The sequence below is a fragment of the Gopherus flavomarginatus genome, chromosome 15, assembly GCF_025201925.1.
Source record: "Gopherus flavomarginatus isolate rGopFla2 chromosome 15, rGopFla2.mat.asm, whole genome shotgun sequence".
Taxonomy (NCBI): Eukaryota; Metazoa; Chordata; order Testudines; family Testudinidae; genus Gopherus; species Gopherus flavomarginatus.
This window is the reverse complement of record NC_066631.1, coordinates 11107632-11127419: the sequence shown is the minus strand read 5'-3', so window position 1 is coordinate 11127419 and position 19788 is coordinate 11107632. Positions and strand designations below refer to the sequence as shown.

At 48.3% G+C, this 19788-nt stretch overlaps 1 protein-coding gene across 10 annotated transcripts in view; it reads left to right on the top strand.

Annotated features, from left to right (window-relative positions):
- MSI1 (musashi RNA binding protein 1) overlaps window positions 1-19788 on the top strand; it is a 41808-nt gene that overhangs the window by 9610 nt on the left and 12410 nt on the right. For all 10 annotated transcript variants that reach the window (XM_050923638.1, XM_050923632.1, XM_050923639.1 and 7 more), the window contains exons 7-9: window positions 13537-13585; window positions 16944-17026; window positions 17631-17748. In XM_050923638.1, the coding sequence (XP_050779595.1) occupies window positions 13537-13585; window positions 16944-17026; window positions 17631-17748 (250 nt within the window). The remainder of the gene's footprint in view (window positions 1-13536; window positions 13586-16943; window positions 17027-17630; window positions 17749-19788) is intronic.

Here is a 19788-nt window from a genome sequence, read left to right as displayed (position 1 = left end):
CTTCCTGGTGATCAGGTAAACCACAGGTTAGCAAAAGGTTTGGGTGGCTGGAATTTTCATGCAGAGGGTTGTGACCAGGTATGCCTGCCCTGTAATGATTTTGAACAGAAGCCCCTTGCTTGCTCATGGAGTAGATGGAACCTGAGAGAGGGGAGGCTGTGTGCTCTGCCCCCTCCCCTGAATCTCTCCAGAGATGCCTCTGAGGCTTTGGAGTCCCATAGACTCATAGTTAAGGTGTTTGAAAGCTGGCTTCCGTTTGAACCCTAGATCTGAACTAAGATCATCTGATCCAGAACCAAACTGTGTAGCTTTGGCCATTTCTGATTCTCAGCCTTATGGTTGACCCCTTTGTAACTTTCTTTTAAAACAAAATCCTTTGGGCTGAAACTTTGCTTGCTGAGTCTTGGGCCAGAAGTGACAGTTTTAGGAAGCTGGAAGAAAATCTGTCAAGCAAGCTGCCCAAAGCTCCAAGTGATTCTGCATTTTACTGTAGCTGTTTTATGTCAGCTGATCATTCAAAACCAGATGGGCTCCTCTAACTCCAATTCAGTCAGTCCTCAGTGAGCACACGTGCCTGTCACATGCTGGAAAACAAGTGGGGTAGAATTTGAAGTGATAAAGATCTTCCGTCTTAGCCTGTTATGCACTGGGAAGAGTGAGCATTTTGTGGTGTAATAGGTGCTGTATAATGTTACTACTGTCACCCTGAAGGGTCCTTAAAGCACTTGATGCACTTAAGAAATAATGCAAGTTATTACAGATAGGGATTGTTTTGCTCTACTGCTTCTAGGGTGGAGCACAGTAACTGTTTAATTATCAGTGCACAGAACCGTTGCACAGTTGTTTAGGACAGGAAGTGAAGGATACCATAGTCAGTTAGAACTACTACTTGGGGATTGTAGGGAGGCAGAATGTAATTATCTACGTTGGAATCTTGCCAGGACACAGGGATTAGCACCCTAACTTTGGCAGAAAATGCCATGAAATGTTGAATGACCATGACAGATGAGACTTTAGTATCTGTGTCTCTTCTGAAAGAGGGCGCCAGCAGCAGCCCAGAGGAGGGCATAAGATGGTTTTATGGTGTGTGAATGCCTTAACGTTTGGAGAGAAGAAAATGAGTTGGAAGAGAGTATCATCACCAATCGGCTGTGTCATATCAGTGTAGCTTTCAGGAATTCTTTATCACCTATAAAGTTAGATTTTCCTACTTGGAGTGGTGCTGTCCAGTACCTTTGCTTTGTCTTGTAGAATGAATGATACGTGCATCCTAGGATGAACAAAATATACATCACAGTCACTTGCAGCAGCTTAATGCTTCCAGTCAGTCTTGGGAGAAAGGGCAAGTGTTCAGTGCTCTGGGAATCAGTATCCACGTTAATCACTTCTTTACATTTTTTTCTGTATTCTAACACAGAAAGTAAATGTGCTGTAACCATATGTCCTGTTCTGAGTTGATGTCTCCAGAGCACCATTGCAGGAGTCATGAGTCTGCTCGATGGTCACAGAACCGTTCTGATCAGTAGTTGAAAGTCAGGGGCACACTCCTCTCTTAGCCTTAAGTTCCATAGAGCACAAATACCCTGCATCTGGTAACTGTCCCTCTGCGTTCCAAACAGTGTCACAGAACCAACCTCTCCCTTCAGTCATGTAAGACACACAGCATTTGTGCATAGCTTTAATGTACTTTTATAATTAATTTTAGGAATGCATACTTCTCCTTTCTAATGTCTTGACTGTTTTGTCAGGGTTTGCCCAAGAGAGAGAACGCTACCAAAAAGACTGGCTTTAAATAATGCTCCTCTTGTCCTATGTTTCCTACTCCATAAAAGCAGGAAAAGTGCCTTTTGTGCCTGGGGAAAATGCTGTGATTCTAAAAGGGCCCAAAAAGAAAACAGCAGAATTTCTTGCTGCCATAAGCTTTGGAAGCGCAGTATTCTAGGAGACCTTCTGTGGAGGAGTGTCTAGGGCTGTGTAATGTGCCTTTGAAACCTCCCTTAGAGTGGAAGCCAAGAGAGGGAACACGCATGCAAAAAGGGAATGTCCACAATTAAAAGATGCCCCACAAGGAACTGCTCAGATTGGTTCCCTGAGCTAAGGCTCCAGGTTCCTTGGACAGGGCTGGAAAGAGAGCTTCATGCAGTTCAGTAACCCTCATGGCAAAAAGGAGGAGTGCTCCAGAAAGCATCCTGCAGTTAGAGCTAGGTTAACTCTGATGTAATTGGCCTGCTCGGATCACAGGAGTTTCCCACAAGGAAGGGCCTCTTAGATCTGGGTCGATTGGATTGATCCTCTGCTTCAGAGCATCCTTCTGATTCACCTAGCCACTCCAACAGAAATGCACACCCTCAGAGCTCTGGTGCGAAGGTTGTCCCCATTCTCCATGCCAAGCCCCAGCTTCTTCTCCCAGTGGGATCATTTCCGGAGAGGCTCTCTCCAAAATGGTCTTCCTTTGGCCATGTATGGATGACTCTTTGGTGTTGTGATTCTGAGGCAAGCCTGTGCCACCCTTCGGTCTTGGGGGCTCTCAGCTCCCATGAGATCTGAGTTCAGGATGGTATGATATCCAGGTCTATGAAAAGAGTGTTCCGTACCAGTCAGCTATGGTTCTTCCTCATGGAGGAGCCTTATTTTAATACAACAGCATCTTTGGAACCTTGTCATCTAGGAGAGCCTCGTTAAAGAGTTACCCAGGATCTATCTCTTCCTTAGAGGTACTCTACCCCTTGTTGTGTCTGGCCCTGTGGTCCTCCTGCATCTGTGATATCTTTAGTGTAAGGAATTGAGGAAACCTCTATCTCCTCTGCCAGGAAGTCTCCTCCAAAGAAGGCAGTCTCCTTCGGGACTGCCTGACCTCTGTCTGACCCCACATCCAGTAGCACCACTGATCCACAGGAGACTGGTACTCTGAGAGGCAGGAACTGGTGAGGACTATCTTCTAAGGTGCCCTGATGAGACTGCCGTGACTACTATGTCCCCTCCTCTGTGTGACACCAGAGCCTCCCAGGATTTGGCAGGCAGCATTTGGCCTTTGCGCCTTGATTTGTCAGACTCTTAGATCTTTCTGCCAGTTTCCAGGGAAAGATTTGGATTGTTCTTCCAGAATCCTACCCCAAGCTCAATTGTGCTCTCAGCTGCAAGTGAAATATTTAAAGCTGGGAAGTTGTCATCTATTTCTGGGGACAAGGGGCTCAAACAACTGAATGTGTTAAGGTGGAAGGTTAACTGCTAGGCAAGCCTGACACAACAAGCCTAGGAATGTGGAAGATTCTCCATCACTTTAAATCTTCAAATCAAGATTGGGTGTCTGTCTAAAAGATATGCTCTAACTCAGCCAGAAGGCGTGGGCATGATGCAGGAATTACTAGGTGAAATCCCGTGGCCTGTGTTATGCAGGAAGTCAGGCTAGATTATCACAGTGGTTTCCCTGGTGTTAAAATGTATGAACTCTCCAGCTGTCAAGGCTGCCAAGGTAGCTATTGCCAGACATAAGTTTTCTGCCTAATCAAAGGCAGGATCTTGAGCTCAGCACGTTCATGAGCAGAAAAATAAAAAACAATTTAATGAGCAAATTTGAAATTTGTGTTGCTGGGTTTGAAATGGAACCACTTTCCATTTTGATCACAATTTTTTTTTTTTAATTTCAAATCTTTGAAAAAAAAATGGGTTGCCCCTGAGAACAAGTATATGAATGATTTTTTTTTTTTAAACTTCTCTGACCTTTGGCAAAAGAAGTGCATGTAGGGAAAATACTAGCCACTGCTCAATAATTAAGGGGGGAAATGGAGGGAGAGGGTAAAAACAACCTGCCAAAACTTCAAATGTTTGTTGTTCATTTGTTTGTTTACAAAAAACTGGAAAATTAAAAAAATCAATATAAAAAAGCTTTTCCTTTCAAAGAAAGGCCATTTTTGTTTTTATTTTTAAAATGCTGTGAATGAAAAACACTGACCAGCTCCCTTTATGAGGAGAAGATACAAGGATGTGTGGAATTGTTTGAGGAAGGCCAGGTGTCTAAGCCTACTCCCAAAGCTTCCATTGATGTCTCAGACTGCACTATACTAGGACTTTGAACATACTTGAGTCCCTTAAGAAACACTCTTGGCTCCAAAACTCTCATCTCCACCAAGCCAAGGTCATGGACCTGCCTTTTAAAGAAACCAACCTTTTCCCCTCTGGAACAGAGGTTCTGGAAAGGATTAAGGTCGTGAAATCCATGGAGAGGTGTCTGGACTTGAGTCAGCTTTTATTTGCAGGAAATAGTTTAGATTTCACAAGGGACAATTTCAACAGTCCTTCCTGGAATCAGGGTACCAGCAATAGGACTAGACAGTCTTTTTTTAAAGTGAAATTTAAAAAAAGAAACCATCAGAGGAGGAAAATACCTTCCACCTCAACCAGAGCTGGTGCTGCATCTAGTTCAGCAAGTGAGAGTATGCCCCAGAGGACCTCAAAGCAATTTTGGAGGACCCAGATCCTCAACTTCTTCCTCTTTTACCTCACCCCTTGGGAACAACTCCCTTTTTTATTTTTAAAGGCATCTGAGTAATTTCTTTGGACTGCTGGGTCCTAGAGCTCACTGCATGGGGGTACTTCTTCCCATTCATGACAATGAGAGAGCTCAAGCCCCCTTCTCTTTTCAGGGAGCCTTCTCATGAGGAACTTCGTGAAGAGCTCTTGGCCCAGTTAAACTAGAATCGTAGAAGTGTTGTTTCGTTGTCTCAAGAAGGAATGGTGGTCTGCACCCAATTCTAGAAATTGGAACAACTGAGCAATTACATAAGGAAAATCCAGTTCTGCAAGGTTTTCCCTGGAGAGATTAATCCTGACTCCTAACCCTCCAGGCTGGTTTGAGGCCCTTGACCTTCACGATGATTACGTTCACATTTTGAAAAGGAAAAAGCACAGGAAGTACCTCAGAGTTTTGTGGTAGACAATTACCAATCAGTACAAGGTACTCGACCCTTCAGGCTGGTTACAGCCCTCAGAGTGTTCACCAGATCCATGGAGGTGGTTGTGACTTGTCTATGTTGTCTGGGCCTGCAGGGGTATCCATAGCTAGATGACTTGCTTATGAGAGCTCAGTCTTTCAGTGAGGTGACCCATATCCTGTACTCCCTCTATATGTCTCCCAGTCTGAGGGTAAACAAGGAAAAATCTACCTTTTGTCCAGCCTGGGTTCTCACCTTCATAGTGGCCACGTTAAATTCTACAAAGGTTCTAAGTTGCCTGTCACAGGCCAGGTTTTGAGATCTTATCCAGGCAGTGAACCTAGCCAGGTCCAGGCTAGAAGGCCCTGTGAGATTTTGTCGTTAGGTGTTGGGCCAGATAGCCGCCTGCACCTTTGTGTTACACGCACATCCATTAGAAGGCCAGGGATGTGACCCTTGCAAGGGTAGTTGAATCATGTACAGACTAGTATTTCACAGCTGGGAAATGAGTGTTTCCCCACTCCCCTAATCAAAAACTTTTGTGGACGCTGCTGGCGAATGTCTTAAAAATAATGTTCTTCTCCCCTGCTCATGGTTGGGAGAGCACAATTAGGATCTTTAATTGTCCACAGTCCACTTCAGGGATCAAAGCTCTATGTAAACTTGCTACAGCAGAGGCTTGACAAACTTGCTTTCAAATCCTTTCTTCCACAGATCAAAGGGCAACTGATGCAAATTTTTATTCACAACATGGTTGCAATTTACATCCCGAACAGATGGGGGGAATTTGATCACCTCCATTGTGTCAGCAGGCAACTTGTCTTGTGGCAATTCTACATCTGGAACAAAGGGATTCCCTTTACTGTGCATCTGGCAGGCACGGAGCTAAAGATGCTGCAGCCAATGACCTGAGTCAGAGAAGCGCAGATCAAGAGTCTGAATGACCACTCATACTGGTGGTTCATCTGATATTTGCCAGGTGTCCAAGGAGCTGCTCAAGAGCAAGCAGGCACAGGCATGTCTATCAGGCCCATTTCATTTACACTGGGGGAAAGGGGCTCCTGTCGTCACTTTACTGTCATCCCCAGAGCAGTGAGAAAGTTTCAGCAGGACAGAGCCAGTGTGGTCTTCTAAGCACTGGCATGGGCTCAGCACATCTACTTCTTGGAGTTTCTGTCCCTGTGCATGGATCAAGTAACCATTTACTCCTCCCCTAAATCAAGCTGTGTTGTCCCAGTAGTTTGGTTAGTACACCAGGACCTCATATCATTTCACCTGGTAGCATGGCTGTTAGTTTCCAGTTCATCATGATTTACTACATCCTGTTCCATCCAGGGCTTTGGAGCTGTCTGGCTCCGCTCCAGCTACAGGCAAAAACCTGCAGCTCCACTGCTCCAGAGCTACGCCGCACTCCAGCTCCATGCTCCACTCCAAAGCCCTGGTTCAGTCTCTTTCTGAAGGTCTCATTCTTTGCAGCCATGGGGAAGCCTCCACTTCTGCCTTCAAAGTTCCTTTTTGAATATTTGTAACTTTCACCAAGCTGTACACCTGCAGATGCTCACTCCAAAACTTGACTGGATTTTCATCTGAATCAGTCTCTGCCCATCCCTCCCTAAAGCCCCATGACTGTATTAGTGAGCTGTTAGCTGATGGGACTAGGCCATTGAAAAGGTTAAACTGTTGGTGGCCTTTTCAGGAAAAACCTGGAGGCTAAGGCATATCTGCTGAAAGGCTATCTGCATGGATAATACTGTACGTTCAGTCTGGTGAACTGGTTAACATCCTTCTGCCTAAACATCTCAGGGCTTACTCACCTGGGGGAGGGCAGCTTCAATGCCATGTGCCTGTCTGTGAAATCTGTAGGGCTGCTCTGGGAGGGAAGAGCTTCAATTCCTGATCAGCTACCAGAGCTCCTTAGCCCATTTCCTCAGGGAGGACACTGCTAGCAAAGCTCCCTAAAGTAGGGCTCAGCAGTAGCAATGCCATGAAGGACTAGGAGAGAGGGCTCCTTACCACCAGTTAACACTTTCTCTGAACAGGGCCATCCTTAAGATTATTAAACAGGTGCCCCTATGCCGGCGCAACTGGTGCCCCTATGCTGGCGCATTTGGCTGTGAATATGGCCCCTGCCTAGTAAGGAGACTGCAGCACGTGCTGGATGTATGGGAGCTGACCTGCTCTTACCTGCTGTCCTGGTCATAGGCATGGACTCAGGGGCTGGAAAACTTATTGGGTGCAGAGCTCCTCCCCTCTGCCCCCCTTCTCCTGTGCACCAGTGGCCTCATGCTTACCAACTCCTCCCCGTCCCTCCCAGCGCTCCCAGAGCGCTGCAAACAGCTGATTTGTGGCGTTCAAGCTCCAGGAGGAAGGGGGAGGAGATGGGGAAGAGATGGGGCGGAGGTGGAGTAGGAGTGGGGGCTTGGGAGAAGGGTTGGAGTTGGGGCAGGACCTGAAGTGGAAGTCAAGCACCCGCCAGCAAGATGAGAAGTCACACCTGTGGTCTCGGTGGTGCCCCAGATTTTGGCTGCCCTATGCAGCTGCGTATGCCTAAGGGAGACTCTGTCCCTCAATGTATTTCCTCCACAGAGCCACATTATTCCTCCCTCCTCCCCATGGATTTGGTGCCCAACTCCAGAGAAGGTTTCTGAAGGAGCTGGGGGGCTGCTAATGAGAGGGGACCATTATACCCTCTGTCTATAAAATATGGGACTTGGGGGACATGCGTACGCCCCCTAACTACCAAATAGTCCCATTGCCATGTGAGTCCTGTGGCCAAGCTCTGTGGAGGCAGTACATTCAGAGTTGATATTTTAACCTTTTCCTTCCCCGATCACGGCTGAGCCTAGTGGTTGAACAAGGAGAAAGACATTATCTAATAGCTATAGAAGAAACTTAAGCCTTGAGCTTCTAATGTCAGGTGTTGGATCACTACAGCCTTGACCACTAAGCTAAACACTCATCTGCTGTGTTTCAACAATTAAAACAAATATTTATTTAAGAGGGAGAAACAAGACCATTCACCCAGCAAAACTTTTGTTAATGCCCAGTTACAGTTGTATGGAATGTCCACACCCCATTGCAACTGTATTGTTGGAACTGTAAATGCTATTTTAAAAAATCAGACAATTCTAAAGTTAATTTTAATCCTTTCCCAGTATCTCTGCCCACCTTCCCCACGTGGGCTGAAGATCACACCCTGCAGTCCTGTTCCCACTGGGCAACCCTTCCTTTTCTCAGTACAAGCTCAAAATGTTTCTCTGCCTTTACACCTCTCAGTGTGCAGACCAAATAATCCCCACACACTCATTGCAAACCACTTTTAACTCTGTCCTTTTCTTTGTGGCCAGCGTATTCGGTGCCATCCCCCAGCACCAGCCTGTCCCCAGACCTTTCTCCGCATAACTACCTATCCTCAGGATGCAGAGTGGAGATCCTTTCTACTCCCCCATGCATACACTGAAACACCCCCCTCTCCAACCCTTTCTTACATCTCCTCAACAGGGAGTTGAGGCCCCCTTCTGAGATGGGCCAGAATCTCCCTACCCAGCCATGTGGTCCCTGGGCAGGATTACAGAATGAAATAACTTATCCTAATGCATATGCACAAGAGGGCAGGCAGAGTTGATGTGGCAATGGCATGGTGGGGGTGTGGTCTCTGGCCTGGGTATGGAGTGGGGGTAGGGACAGGATTCAAGTTGGTCTGGGAGCCTTAACTGAGAATTTGCTGCCAGACTTGAAATTTCTTAACTATAGTATTTTTGTAATGGGTAGTTTTTGTGAAGGGTGTGTGTGAGCAGAATACGTTCTCAACCTCGTGTGCACTGCAATGCCCTTTTGTTGGGTGTGTGGTTGAATGTCAACAGGATTTTGTTTTACAGAGAGTAAGGCAGCAAAGCCCTCTTTGGGCTATGCTTGTTAGTTTTAGTTTTGCTGGTTGTGTGCATGAGTGAGGGAAATCTGGGGTAACTCTGCTCCTGTTCAGCCCAACACTGTGTCTGTGAAATTGGAAGAAATCAGGGGGTGGCTGTGTCCTCTAGATGACCCCCTTGGAGGGAGGGAGGTTGGGTGCTCCCTTTCTTCCTCCTCCACTTAGTTTTATGAGATGGGGGGAGATTTGTGGATCCCTCCCCTTTGAGAAGAATGTGGGGTGGCTCATTGCTCCTTCCCTCTTTGGGCAAGCTTATGTTGGAATATGGGTGGGTGGAATCTGGGGACAGAGGGAGGATGTTCGGAGGCCGGGTGTGGGGTATGGGCATAGATCTGAGCTGCTGTACTGGGTATGCTGTGGTATGAGTTGTAGCATTGCTCCAGCGCTGTGCGCACAAGGGGAGTGAGGTGGCATTGAAAGGCTGTTTTGTGTGTATTTGGGGCGGGGGGTGCAGGCTGCCCTCTCTCACACAGGCCTGTGAGGCCGGCCCCTGGTGAGACTGGCCGCAGCAGGGTGTCTTTGTGTCTGTGCTGAGCGCTTTGCAGAAGAGCATTAGAGCTCGCACTAATCTGATCCAGCAGCTGGGATTGGAGGGGCCAGGGTTACCATGGTAATCAGGCCCCAAGAGAAGCTGTCCCCAGCAGCCTCTTTTGTTCAGGCCTAACTCGGCGTTGGCAAAGCTAGCGTGGCCCGGAGAAGAAAGGCTCAGGAGAATGGGCTGGGGAGTGGCAAGGATCCCAGCGGGGGCTCTGCCCAGAGAGGCACCCAACAGCCAGCCACAACAATAGCCGCCCGCCAAGGACTGCCACTCACACTTAGCGCTTGGCCACATGAACTTGGCTGCTGGGGCCAGCCGGCCCCACTAATCCCGCCTCCCGGGCCCTGGGTTTCCATGGACACCGAAGCCTATTAAGGACACACGTTAGCAGTTGGTGAGTTGAATGTGCACCCGGTGCGGTGCTCCGAATGGCCTGTGTCACTGGGAATGTGCTGAGGGCTGAAGGGGAGCCTGGCCTTCTGCTTTCCAGGAGCTGCAAGCTCAGCATCCCCTGGCTTCCATTCCTGACACTGATCTTGGACAAGCCACTTTGCTGCTCTATGCCTCGGTTTCACCATCTGTGAAATGGGACAAATAATCATGACACACACCCCCCCTCACAGGGAAGCTGTGGGATTTATTGGTTCATGTCTGTAAAGCACCCATGCTTGGCATTCCTAGGTGCATCTCCCTGGCAGAGGGTGAGCCTCCTGTCTGATCCCCCTGGCCTTCCATACTGACAGCAGTCGGTGGCAGCTGAGCACACAGTTAGGCACTTCCCAGGTTTCCCTGCACTTCTGCCATATTGTCTGGATTGCTTAGTTTTTTGCTCTGTGGTTGAATTCTTGCTCTTTCTGCTCTTCAGCTGGAAGTTTCTTTGTTCTTGCTTATCTTCCATAATCCACCATGCTCTCCACAGGGTGGTGCTGTTTGAGTCCTGTGTTGTGTAGTTTGAGAAACCCTGTCAGGGTGGTGTTTGAGATGCAAAGTCCCTCCCTGCTCTGAGCTGCTGGAGTGAAGGGTATCCTGGAATGAGCTCCACTTTCGTTTTGTTGTGTGGGTTTTGGAGTGTTTTAGTGTTCGTTGTCCCCAGGACACCAGAGCCAGCCCAGGGCCAGCACAGCTTATTGAAGTGTCCTGGGAGTTACCATGGCAGTGCTAGCCTGAGAGCTCCTCATGGTACAGTTGTGTGACACAGCAGGGCGATTACAAGGGAGTTTGACTGATGGGATGGGGAATTGCAAGTGGCCACCCCATGCTGGGACAGGCCTGGGCCACTCATGCTGTTCTGACAGTGCACCTCAATCCTGATGATTTGTAATGCTGGCTGAGCCAGTCCTGAGCCCCTCAGGCTGCTGATGCTCCTTAATTCTAACCCACTGATGTTCTAATTTGGGCCTCTCCTAAAAGAAATTCACCAGTTGTGCTGAACTGCGGGTCAATTTCCAAACTAGTCTGAGCCCATCAAACTTATTTAGCCTGTTACGTTGGAAAGATGTGACTCAGGGTCTCTAGAGGTGAAAGTCTGAGGAATCCATTTTGCTGTGTTTTGAACCGTTATTTATCTGTGAATGCTTCTGTTGATACTCTAAAAGTGTATTTATGCTGGTGTATAAAATGATCCTGGCCCTTACAGGATTTTGTTTGATCCTAGAGCTCCTGGATGGGAGGCTCAAGATATTGAGAGGGTGCAGGAGTTGGCTGAGTTTTGTGGCACTGCTGTAGCGTTCATGTAGCGGCCAGTTGTTTTCAGACTGTAAATGTAAATAGGCTGTGTGGGGGCTTGTTTAGAGTACAGAGTGGGCAATCTGACTTTGAAGGACGAGATTTCAGAGAGGATTGGCTGATTTTTAGGGGACTACTGCTAGCTCCGTCAGGACGTGAGGCTTAGTTCGGGATGGTAGCTACTGTGATTGGGGTTCATGCACTGCAAGGAGGCAGCTGCTGATTTTAGGGTGTTGCCGAGAGGGCCATGGTATTGTGCTCCATCCCATTCAGGCCCGCATAACCTTAATTAACCCATGGGATCCACCAGTCGTGAAAGCTCCCTCCCTTTCCAAGCTCTGCAGGTAACAAAGACCATTGTAAACAGTGGGTATGGCTGATGAGAGTGAAAGCGAGCAGCTGCAGCATATTTCCACCCATTAGGCAACTCCCCCTCCCACCTGCCTCAGCGGAGAGAAGCCAGTAGCATGGAGTGTCAGACAAAGTGTTGGTTGTCATATCTTCCATATAAACTGTTCGGACCCTTTCTGCTCAACTTGGATCACTAGTGAGTTTCTCAGGTCTTGACACCACTGATCTGATGGATCTTGGGCCTAGCTGGGAAAGTTCAAATCCCACTTCCCTGGCTGCAGTGAGGTGTGGGATGGTAGCTGAGTCCTCTGAATGTCACTGTGCTCTTTGGAGCTGGCAGATGTGGGTGGTGACCCCTGTTCTTGGGGGGGACCCAAGTGACCATATGACCCTTTTCCATGTGACATTGTGGAGGGTATTTAGTAATGGCTTCTTTCCATTCTCACCTATGGGAGAAAGGTGCCCCTTTATCTCACTGGCAGCTGAGGCTGATGGAGCCCTCTCGTCGGGGGCGGGGGGATGTTGGTAAGCCCCCTCCCCATCTCATTCCAGCTGCAAGCTGTCTTTTGAATGAAGCCTGGGGCTTGGCTATCTGACAGTGCTGGTTGGTAGAGATGGACTCAGCCCCTTATGCTTCGGGCCATGGACTGCAGGGTCTTTCTGGGGAGGCAGTATCTCAGCTTCCTTCGCTGACCGAGGCTGGGAAGGAGGAAGAAAGGGAATTGTAAGTGAGGGAGGGAAAAATAGCTGCTCCCAAGCAATATCGGCTACTTTGGTCCCTCCTGGCTGTTGTTAATTGAGGCAGAGGAAGGCCCTGGCTAGCTGCTGGATAGATACCGTTGCCCCTCCCTTGAGCACTTGCACATCCAGTTTCATGATCAGATTAAGGCAGTGGTGTTAGTGAGGAGCACGGGTCAGTGGGACAGGTTTACATGGTGGTTTACGCAGAGGGGATTGGAGTGCGTTTTTAACTCTGCTTGGCCTGACTTGTAGCAGCACAGATTTGCTTTTCTACAAGGAAATACCCAGCAGAGCACAGGCACGGGAAAGAAAGTTGCACCAGGCACTGGTGGGGGCAGGGGCTGGAGAGGGAGAGTGGCCCCAGGGTGGGGGAGGGGGATGGCTGGTGTCTGCCTCCACTTCCCCCATTCAGTAGGCAGCACTAGCTCAGTCCTTGCAGTAAATTTGCTCTAATTACACCCTCCAGCAGTGGGAAATCTCACTTAGAGGAAAGCTCCTCTGGGGTGGAGGTGGCTTCCCAAAGTCCCCAAGCAGAGTCTCTGTTGTGTCTGAGGCCTCCATTTTCTGTCTCTGTGAGGCTCTTGTTCCTTCTCCCTTCTCAGGCTTTGGTTTGTGCACATGGACACTGAGGCTTTGGCTACACTGGCACTTTACAGCGCTGCAACTTTCGCTCTCACCCCCCTGAGCGCTGCAAGATACAGCGCTGTAAGACCTCAGTGTAATCAGTGCCGCAGCGCTGGGAGCGCAGCTCCCAGCGCTGCAAGCTACACCCGTAAGGGATGTGGTTTACGTGCAGTGCTGGGAGAGCTCTCTCCCAGCGCTAGCGCTCCAACCACACTAGCTTTGAAATTTCAAGTGTAGCCATACCCTGAGTCAGTCAGTCAGTCTCTCCCACCCGCCCCCCTCCCACCCCCCCGAAGCTGCAGACAAATTGTCCAGGGCTGCTTCCTGGCTCAGTGGGAAGGAAAGTGCCTGCCTGTCCCAGGAGATGGCTAGGTGGGAACCTGTTCCAGCACCCTAAAAGTTGGATGGAGATGGGCCCATTGGTTCAGGCTGGGAGTCCCTGCCCTCAGTACAGCGGGGACGCTTTAATGTGGGGGGAAATCCTGTCTCATTGTTGGGTCAGGGCCCTGGCACTTGGGGGGCCTCCCAAGGGTAAGTGAATGGTTGGGGTGTGTGTGTGTGTGATGTTCCGCTTTGGGGGCAGATGGGTGTCTCGTTTCTCTCTGGCATGGAGCCAGCCGGAAGGAGGGAGAGTGGGAGAGAGCTCTTTCTTAGTAATAACCTGATCTGAGCCCTTTCCTCCTTTGTGCCCCTTGCAGGTGGATGATGCTATGCTGATGTTTGACAAGACAACCAACCGACACCGAGGTGAGGGCAGCACCCTGGCAGCGAGTGTGGGTGGGTGGGGAGCTGGCAGGGGATCGCGTAATGACAGGAGCAGCGTGTGTGTTTGTGGTGATGGGGGTGGAGGGGAAGCTAGTGTCCCGTGGCCAGCAGCAGGGCATGCAGGTCACAGCTGCTCTTTATCTCACCTCCCATCACCCATCCCTTAGCATCCGCATCCTTTAGCAGAGTCCTTTGCATCACAGAGAGCTTTTGTCCAGCCTGTTTCCTGTGCTGTAAACTTGCCTAGTGGCTGACATGTGAGAGGAGGCAGCCTCCTCCCCTCCCCACTACCTACGTGGCTCCAGTCGTCTGTGTGTGTCTTACCTTGTCCTGCGTAATCCAAACCCTGGAGAAGCTGACGCAAGACCCAGAAGAGTGCCTGCCTCTGACCCCTTCCTCAGCCCAAGGCTCCCAAGTCACCTTTTCGTCAAATCCCATTTGTGGAATCTGGTTGCAGAGTGGGAGCCTGGCTTTGGTATTCAGGCTCTTCGGATCAGACAGGAGACCACTGAGTTTGAGCCTTAGTTTTGGAGGTGCCTGATTCTCTTGTACATGTGCCCTCTAACTGGCTACCACTCTTAGGAGGACACCACAATGGTGTGCACCATCCTGAGGACACAACTACACTTTGATGGTGACAGCCCTTTGCTGGGCCACTGCCATGTTCACGTACGTCACTAAGCACTTACACAGTGTGTTTGTTTATCTGCCTCAGACTCACACAGGAAGCACTTTCTGCTTTTGGCTCTCTCTCCGAGCCATACTTAAGTATTCACGCTTGCTGTCTAGGGTGCCCCTCAGTGCATCCCATTTTCTTACCGTTTAGGTGATTCTGGTTGCCTGATTTTATAGATGTACCACTCTAGCCCCACACTGACGGGGGAAAAAAATGGCTAGCTCATAATAAATCATCAGATCCTGCACTTCTGCCCTCTACGGGAATTGGCTAGAGCAAAATAAGCAGTCATGAGAAAAGAGGGAGGGTCCTCGCATGGACCAGTAACTGATTAAAGATAGGAAACAAAGGGTAGTTATAGATGGTCAGTTTTCACAATGGAGAGGGGTAAATAGCAGGGTCTCCCAAGGATCTGTACTAGGACCAATGCTGTTCAACATACTCATAAATGATCTAGAAAAGAGGTAAAAAGTGAAGTGCCAAAGTTTGCGAACGATACAGAATTACTCAATGTAGAGACCTCGAAAACTGACTGCAAAGAGTTATAAATGGTTCTCACAAAACTAGGTGACTGGGTAACAAAATGGCAGATGAAATTCAGTGTCAACAAATGCAAAGTAATGCACATTGGAAAGCATAATCCCAACTGTACATACAAAATGATGGGGTCTAAATTAGCTGTTATCTCTCAAGAAAGAGATCTTGGAGTCATTGTGGTTAGTTATCTCAAAACATCTCCGTGTGCAGCGGCAGTCAAAAAAGCAAACCAAATGTTAGGAACTATTAGGAAAGGGATAAATAATAAGACGAAAAAAAATCGTAATGCCACTATATAAATCCATGGTATGCTCACACCTTGAGTCCTGCATGCTCCATCTTAAAAAGATGTATTAGAATTGGAAAAGATACAATGAAGGGCAACAAAAACAGACTAGGAGAGATTAAAAAGGCGGGGGCTATTCAGCCTACAGAAGAGATGACTAAGGGGGGATATGATAGAGGTCTATAAAATCATGAATGGTTTGGAGAAAGTGAAAAAGGAAGTGTTATTTAACTCTTCACATAATGCAAGAAGCAGGGGTCACCCACTGAAATTAATAGGCAGCAGGTTTAAAATAAACTTAAGGAAATAATTCGCAATATGCATAGTCAACCTGTGGAACTCATTACCCGGGTAAGTTGTGAAAGCCAAAAATATAACAGGATTCAAAAAAGAATTAGATATGTTCATAAAGAATAGGTCCATCAATGACTATTAGCCAATGTGGTCAGGGACGCAACCCCATGTTCTGCATGTCCCTAAACCTCCAACTGCCAAAAGCTGGGATTTAAATGACGGGGGACAGATCACTCGATAATTACCCTGTGCTGTTCATTCCCTATGAAGCACCTGCCACTGGCCATTGTTGGAAGACAGCATACTGGGCTTGATGGACCACTGGTCTGACTTAGTATGGCCATTCTTATGTAGAGTATTACAGAAGGGGGTAGGGAGGACTGCCTTCCTCTGAGCCATCAGGTATTGGTCCCTGCCTGAGACAGGATATTAGACTAGATGGACCAATCATCTGGTCTGGTGTTGGCAACTTCATGGCTACAGTGTAGGGTACTTTCTCTTGAGTTTCCAAGGCACCCAGATACCAGACCATGATTGGGGCAATATAAATTCCTACCTGGAGAGAAAGGAGAAGCTCATAGAAAGAGTCCAGTCCATCTTGGAAAATACTGAAAAATAGAAAAGTGTGTGTTTAAGTGATTTTTTTAGCACTGGTGAAGTTGACTCAGTTAGCAGCCCTGGATGCTGAAAGCTCCATTTAGCTACAGCTGCAATGCAAGCTCACTCAAAGTCCCTCGCTGCCATGCCTCTGCTCTTCCCTAAAAGGGCCACCCCTGGCTGCAATAAGGAAGTTTGGACTCCAGAGCCCAGTCAGTCCTTTGCCAAGACTGGCAGCAAAGGGGTCGGTTAGAGATGTGCTCTGAGCATAGGGCTGGGAGGCAAGAACTCCCAAATTCTATTCCCGCCTCAGATACCGATGGACAGTGTGAACGTGAGCAAATCACTTAACCTTTCCATGCCTTGGTTTTGCTCCAGAAATAGTGATTCTGATATTTGCCTGTCACAGGGCTGTAAGGACCAATTAATGTACAGGCAGGGCTTTAAAATATGCTAAATTTCACTATTTGGGATGGTGATGTTTGTGATGTGGGGGACTGGACTGGAACCCACCAAACTCATTTCACATTGTGAACAGGCATTGGTAGGCCACAATTTTGTTTATATGGACCTCTGCTGGATTGGAACTCTCTATTGTGTTATCTGTCATTAAGCCATCTAGTTTGTCTTGGAAAAATGGCAAAGTTTAATAGAATAAATCCATCAGCAACAAGTGCCATGGGCTTTAGTGAAGGTGGGAGGTGCAGAAATGGAGCTGGGAGAAGAGAGGGAAATCTGGGAGAGGACAGTGATTTCCCTGCTCCTCATATGAATGTTGCATGCATGCAGGACTTACTGGAGACCAGAGGGGAGTGGAAGTATTGCCATGACCCAACTGGTCCACCCCACGAACCTCTGGGTTGCCTTCTCTCTTGGGCATGTGGACAGGCAGGTGGCAGGTACTGATCACAAAGTTGTGCCCTGACCAGGAAGTGTTGCCCTTTCTTCAGGGTTTGGATTCGTCACATTTGAGAGTGAAGATATTGTGGAGAAGGTGTGTGAGATCCACTTCCATGAGATCAATAACAAAATGGTAAGTGTGAAGGACAAAGCTGGCTGTGGAGGGATGGGGTATAGCACTGGGGCTCTGGGACTGCAGGTTGGAAGCAGATGGGACCCCTGAAATCACTGCCCCAGATCTAGGGAGGAGGAACTCAACAAGGAGGGGAGCCACTGCTGGTATTTGGAGCCCTAAAGACAATGCAGTCTAACCATAATTGGGAATTGTAACTGACCCCTGAGTGCTGTACAAGTGTTAACTAAACTTCTCCCCACCCCTGTGAGGCAGGTATCCTTGTTTAACAAATGAGGACACTGAGGCTCCAAGGTTGTCTTGCCGAAAGTCACAGAGAAAGTCAAGGACAGAACCACGCATAGAACTTTTAGTCACCTGTTTTAACTACTCAACAATGGTGCTTCTCTAGCAGAGTAACAGGGCGGGGGAGGCTGCAGGCCGTGTTAGTGGTTGCAGGATGGGAGGCAGGCTTGGGGAGTGGTGCATGGGACAGCAAGCGCAGTGGTTCCAGTGCACTAAGGCAGCCGTCCTGGCCTGTGGCCTGCGGTACTGTATGTGCTCCAAGCAAACGTGCTGTGCAAGTCAAGGCCAAGGTCCGACATTTTTTTTTTCCTTGTGGCAGGTGGAATGTAAAAAAGCGCAGCCAAAGGAAGTGATGTCCCCCACTGGCTCTGCGAGAGGGCGGTCCCGAGTGATGCCTTATGGGATGGATGCCTTCATGCTTGGGATTGGCATGCTGGGTAAGCGCTGCAAAAAACCCTTCTTTCTAGCCCCCATGTCATACTTGGCAGCAGCAGTACGCGACTCTGCTCAGGGGGCAGAAGGCTTTATTCTGGGACTACGTTTCCAGGGATAATACAGTGGGGGAGGTGACTCAGGCTGTTCAAGAAGAGATTGGATCTATGACATCAGACCCCATTTTGAAAAGCAACGCTGAAGCTAGGAGGAGGGCTGGGATCAATTTATGATCACAAATTGCCCTCTGGTGGCAGCGTGGAAGAACTGTAGATATAGTGTGTATGCACGGTTGTAGAGGTGGAGTCACAAAAAGAACAGGAATGCAGTTGGGTTGGGAGAAATTTTAACACATAATTGGAATTCCTGTCCAATATAATACCTATAGAACAGAATATACACTGTGACTCGACACAAATAAAAGGCTGTATATGCCCTGGTAACACAATTGGGCCAAAAGCAGAGTTTTCCACGTCCACGTATTTTACTGCTGTCCTGGGCTAGACTGTACAATTCATGTTTGCTTCAACAGCCTCAAATACTATTAGTCACCCTTCTTCAGCTGGGCGAAGGGGAGAGTGTAATCACTTCAAATACACAAGCAGAGCGTGTTCTCTCTGTATCATCCTAATAAACAGTCTCATTGTTTTCAAGCAGCAAAGAATCCTGTGGCACCTTATAGACTAACAGACGTTTTGGAGCATGAGCTTTCGTGGGCGAATACCCACGTCGTCGGATGCATGTAGTGGAAATTTCCAGGGGCAAGTATATATATGCAAGCAAGAAGCAAGCTAGAGATAACGAGGTTAGTTCAGTCAGGGAGGATGAGGCCCTGTTCTAGCAGTTGAGGTGTGAAAACCAAGGGAGGAGAAACTGGTTTTGTAGCTGGCAAGCCATTCACAGTCTTTGTTTAATCCTGAGCTGATGGTGTCAAATTTGCAGATGAACTGACGCTCAGCAGTTTCTCTTTGAAGTCTGGTCCTGAAATTTTTTGCTGCAGGATGGCCACCTTAAGATCTGCTATTGTGTGGCCAGGAAGGTTGAAGTGTTCTCCTACAGGTTTTTGTATATTGCCATTCCTAATATCTGATTTGTGTCCATTTATCCTTTTCCATAGAGACTGTCCAGTTTGGCCGATGTACATAGCAGAGGGGCATTGCTGGCATATGATGGTGTATATTACATTGGTGGACGTGCAGGTGAATGAACCGGTGATGGTGTGGCTGATCTGGTTAGGTCCTGTAATGGTGTCGCTGGTGTAGATATGTGGGCAGAGTTGGCATTGAGATTTGTTGCATGGTTTGGTTCCTGAGCTAGAGTTACTATGGTGCGGTGTGCAGTTACTGTTGAGAATATGCTTCAGGTTGGCAGGTTGTCTGTGGGCAAGGACTGGCCTGCCATCCAGGGCCTGTGAAAGTGTGGGATCATTGTCCAGGATGGGTTGTAGATCCCTGATGATGCGTTGGAGGGGTTTTAGCTGGGGACTGTATGTGATGGCCAGTGGAGTCCTGTTGGTTTCTTTCTTGGGTTTGTCTTGCAGTAGGAGGCTTCTGGGTACACGTCTGGCTCTGTTGATCTGTTTCCTTATTTCCTCGTGCGGGTATTGTAGTTTTGAGAATGCTTGGTGGAGATTTTGTAGGTGTTGGTCTCTGTCTGAGGGGTTAGAGCAGATGTGGTTGTACCTCAGTGCATGGCTGTAGATAATGGATCGTGTGGTGTGTCCGGTATGGAAGCTGGAGGCATGAAGGTAGGCATAGCGGTCGGTAGGTATTCGGTATAGGGTGGTGTTAATGTGACCATCACTTATTTGCACTGTGGTGTCTAGGAAGTGGACCTCCCGTGTAGATTGGTCCAGGCTGAGGTTGATGGTGGGGTGGAAGCTGTTGAAATCATGGTGGAATTTTTCCAGTCTCCTTCCCATGGGTCCAGATGATGATGATGTCATCAATGTAGCATAGGTAGAGAAGAGGCATGAGTGGATGGGAGCTGAGGAAGCGTTGTTCCAGGTCGGCCATAAAAATATTGGCATATTGTGGGGCCGTGCG